General features: G+C 34.3%; 1 protein-coding gene across 1 annotated transcript; it reads right to left on the bottom strand.

Moving 5' to 3' along the window:
* Positions 1-3,257: 3,257 nt before the first annotated feature.
* LOC139425579 (uncharacterized) lies at positions 3,258-3,974 on the bottom strand. The gene has a single exon (XM_071180867.1). It carries the CDS (start codon positions 3,972-3,974, stop codon positions 3,258-3,260), a length of 717 nt encoding a protein of 238 aa, XP_071036968.1.
* Between the last annotated feature and the right edge of the window lie 475 nt (positions 3,975-4,449).

The following is a 4,449-nucleotide window of genomic DNA, read 5'->3' as shown; positions in this document are numbered from 1 at the left end:
TTCGCGTAATAGACGATAAACAATGAAGTGATGGTTTGGCAATAACACTGGTGTTTTGAAATCAAGATCTTCTTCTCCCAATAACAATTTGGTCTTCACTCTTATTAGACCATTTTCATCTCGAAAAACTTGCATATTTTTTATTCTTTTGTCTTTTTCATTTGTGAAAGTTTCATTTTGAATTAGCTTTAAGGGAGAGATTTTCTGCTTCATTGTACTCTGTGCTGCTCAAAGTCACATCTAAAACTTTTTCTTTTCTTATGTTAGTTCGAGTATTTCGTATAAATCGCAAAATCCATTCCATCAATCTTACAATTTTGTGATACTTAGAGAAATATAGTCTTGTACTCAACACTTCAGGAATTGATACAACATGTGATGAAGTTGATGTTTCTTTCCTCTCGGTGATATTGTCAACAACGTTTAAGTCACTTTTAGGCCAACTTTCCTGGTCTTCTTTAAGCCAGTTAGGACAGCTCCACCATTTGTTCTTAAATAATGTTTTTGGACAACAGCCTCTAGATAGGAGATCAGCTGCGTTTAGCTCACTTGCAATGTAGTACCAATCTTCGATGCTACAATTTTTACGGATTTCCTCATATCGATTTTTGACGAAAACTGTCCAATTCTCTTTCTTTTTTATCCAAGTCAATGCAACCTGTGAATCAGTCCAGAAATATGTTAAACTTTTGATTCTCTAAAGCTTTAAGAACTGCTAAATACAAACGTGAGCCTAAGACTGCAGCCAAAAGTTCCAATCTAGGAATATTGACTTGCTTCATCGGTGCTATTCTGGCTTTTGCTATAGCTAATTGAACAACAACATTGTTTTCTTTTTCAGATCTGAGAAATACACATGCTGCATATGTTTTACTTGCATGACAGAAAACGTGAATAGTTATATTTGCTTTAAAAATATGCATGTGTCTTGAGATGCGACATTGCCGTAACCACTGAATATTTTCCAACCACTGAACAAATTTATTTGATATGTTTTCAGGAAGTTTATCATCACAACCACAATTTTTTTTCCATTCCTCTTTGTAAAAGTAACTTGGGAAGTAATTTAGCTGGACACAAAAATCCCAAAGGGTCGAAAATGTTTTGAGACACTGATAGCAGCATTCGTTTCGTTATTTTTTGGGTTGCTAGACTTACTGAGTTGACTTCACAAAATAATTCGTCTGTTTTTGTGTCCCACATCAACCCCAGAAATGGAACTATGGTGTCTTGAGTGTCCTGTAATTTCTTTTTTCTTGTAACATTTGTGACCCATCCTCTTAGATCGAATTTTCCTTTTGTCATCAAAAGAGAGGTTTCGTGAATAAATTTTTCGACATCCTTTTCTTTTTCAACACTGGTGATGCAATTGTCCACATGAAATGATTTTGCAAGCTCTTCGACCGTTTTCTGAAACTCTCCGGTTTGATTTTGTAAATGATGTTGAATCGTAGCATTGAGCAGAAATGGACTGCACGTGAGACCAAATACGACTCTTCTGTGTCTCAAGGTTATAATTTCTTTTCCATCTCTATCCCACAATAAGAACTTCCTATCATCTTCAGATATTCCAATTTGTAAGAATGATTTTCTTATATCTGATGTTATCCCATAGGAATACTTCCTGAACTGAATGAGCATCTTTGGAATATTCTATAATAAGTTTGGTCCACTTTCTAAACAAGAATTTAAAGATGTTCCATTACCATCTTTGGAAGACGCATCAATCACGGGTCTCAGTTTCGTAGTTTGGCTCGATTCTTTTATGACTGCTTAATGTGGTAAATAGTGACTTTCTGGCTCTTCACAATTTTCATCTATTTCAATGATGCCTTCTTGAAACCATTGTTCCAGTACTTTATTATATTCTTCGAATTTTCTAATTCTTTTTAATCTTTTTGTTAGCATCACCAGTCTACTTTCCGCATGTTGGCGATTATTGTATAAGATATGATGAGTAACCTTCCATGGTAAACTAACCTCATATCTATCATTTTCATATGTGCGAACAGTTTGTTCAAAAAATTCTAAAATTTCTTCATTCTTCATTTTCGTTGTTTTAGCTTCGGCTGGATCTCGTATTCCAATAGTCTCCAAGCTCCAAAGGTCTTCAATGCTGGGTTGGCAGAATAAGCTCAAAATAGGGTTTGTTTTTTCTTCTCTAGGTTGTTGACCCATTATTGTCCATCCAAGCCGAGTTTCAATAGCCATAATATTTTCATCCAATTTTTCAATTTTACCTGTGAGAATTTGAGGCAATACAGCCGCACCTAATAACACTTCAATTTCTAAAGGATTGTCCCCAACGTCTGATAAGTTAATTGATTTTTGCTGTAGAATGGGATAAATGTTTTGACTCTTTAATCTCGGTACGAAATTGCATATCTTTGTCTGGGCTAACATTGGACATGTAATTTTGAATTGACCATCTAGGGATTTTATATTGACATCATAGACACTGTGTTTTTCCTGACCAGTTTCTATTCCGCCAAACAATGCATGGTTTAAAGTTTCTTCTCCAACTATTGGCAAATTTAGCTTTTTCACCCCCTCTGTTTTTAAATAGGACCCTTGGGAACCGGAATCAATCAAAACTCTTGCGAGTCAATCTGTTTTATCTATGCCCTCAACCTTTACTATCAGTGTTTGCAAAAACGTTTCACCCTTTTGTTGATTAACAAGAGTTTTAGAACTACTGCTATTTTCATCATTTTTTCCTTTAGTATTTGACTTTGTTTGACCTTTGTTTTCACCATTTTTTATGTTCCAACACATTACTGTCAAATGTCTTCTATTACAAATTAAACATTTAACAGAACTTTTGCATTGTTGTGCTGGATGGCCGATTTTCAAACAACGGAAACATGCTCTTTTTTTCTTTTAAAACTGTCTTCTTATCGTTATAATTTAAATTGTGTAACTTGAAACATTCCACTGAGCTATGTGAATCCTTGTCACACCATATACATTTAAACTTTCTGAAATCACTCGTGTTATTCCTTGAATCACCTGAATATATACAAGCGGCAGTTGGTGGAACTACATCAAAACTTCCTTGGCTACCGAATCCACTACGAGCTATTTGCAGGCGTTCCTCACTTTCAACTTCAATTCTGAGAAATTTCAATAATTTTGTAAGATTTTCTGTGCTAGCATTCGTTTCTCCGGATGATCGAGATCTCTCCCACGCCTTCAAAAGATCCTCTGGAAGAGCTGATTCTACTAATGGGTAAAGCATGGCGGCATAAATATCACTTTTAACGCCAACGCGATTCCAGAGCTCGTAACTGTGTTTCTAATTTATCATACAATGTCGCCAATGGCATGTGACCTTTTTTTGTAGCCTGTGCCAACACTAATCTTAACAATTCTCTAATACAGATTTCGACCATAAGGTCATCTCTTGCGAATCTTGATTTTAGTTGAGTAATTGCTTTTTGATAATTTTGGCTTGACGGTGGAAAACTATCTACCAGTTCTTTTGTTGGTGACCCGGGAACCATTGCTTGAACCAAATATTGAAATTTATCATCATCATCGATGGTGTTGTCCTCATGTATTTTACGGAACTGTCCCCAAAATCCGAGCCAATTTCTTATTTCTCCATTAAATTTTTGTAGTTCCAACATTGGAAGCTTGTATTTTCTCTTCATTTCCGCACCATTTTGTGAACTTGGTTCATTGTTCGCCAAACGAAGATTGACAGTTTTTTTTAAGTACACATATCTGTCAATATATTCTTCATGGGCTTCAAAATCTTTTTCATAATCATCATTATTTTCTAGTTTTAATAAATTTTCAGAAATCTGAGTTTGCAAATCGTTTAATCTTTCGAATTTATTCGTCAATTGTGATAATAAAATCTTTACGCGATCCACTTTAACCTCCGTATTCGATAACTCTGCTTCTAAATTATTGGCAGTTAAAGTAAATCCTTGGCGCAATGGCTTTCTTTTATTTTTTAATTCTTCCATTTATGAAGTGAAATATTAATTAAATTCTGATAGTTTCACTTACTTTCGTTTCTTTTGTCCTTTCTTTTTTATGCTTGGCTCTTGAATATCACACGGACGCCACTTAATGTTGCGAAGTCGAACTTTGAATTTTATACTAATATTGAACTACGACTCACAAGAAGAAGATACAGGTTGTTTTAGACAAGAGCACATTTATTTACATGACGAGGACATTTTACATAGGAAGAAACATAGAAAGAATAACTATTTTAGACATCGTTTTTCTTGTTAACTTATCGATTGTTTGTTCTATAATATTTTTATATTTTGTTGCCATTCCATTACAACTAAACTATTTCCCGCTTTCCAATATTACCTATGCGAACCCGCAACATCCTCCCCACCAACAAATAAATTTTAAACTTTTAATTATTTTTTGTTTTGTTTTGTTTTAAGACAACAATTTCTGATTATAAAAATATTTTTAACTCTT

Source organism: Parasteatoda tepidariorum, chromosome 5, assembly GCF_043381705.1.
Source record: "Parasteatoda tepidariorum isolate YZ-2023 chromosome 5, CAS_Ptep_4.0, whole genome shotgun sequence".
Taxonomy (NCBI): Eukaryota; Metazoa; Arthropoda; class Arachnida; order Araneae; family Theridiidae; genus Parasteatoda; species Parasteatoda tepidariorum.
Note: the sequence above shows the minus strand (reverse complement) of the source record. Positions and strands in the feature narration are given on the sequence as shown.

What these genes read in the sequence shown, in the direction of transcription:
- LOC139425579 (XM_071180867.1), bottom strand. Translation starts at nt 3,974, where the DNA reads ATGGAAGAATTAAAAAATAAAAGAAAGCCATTGCGCCAAGGATTTACT.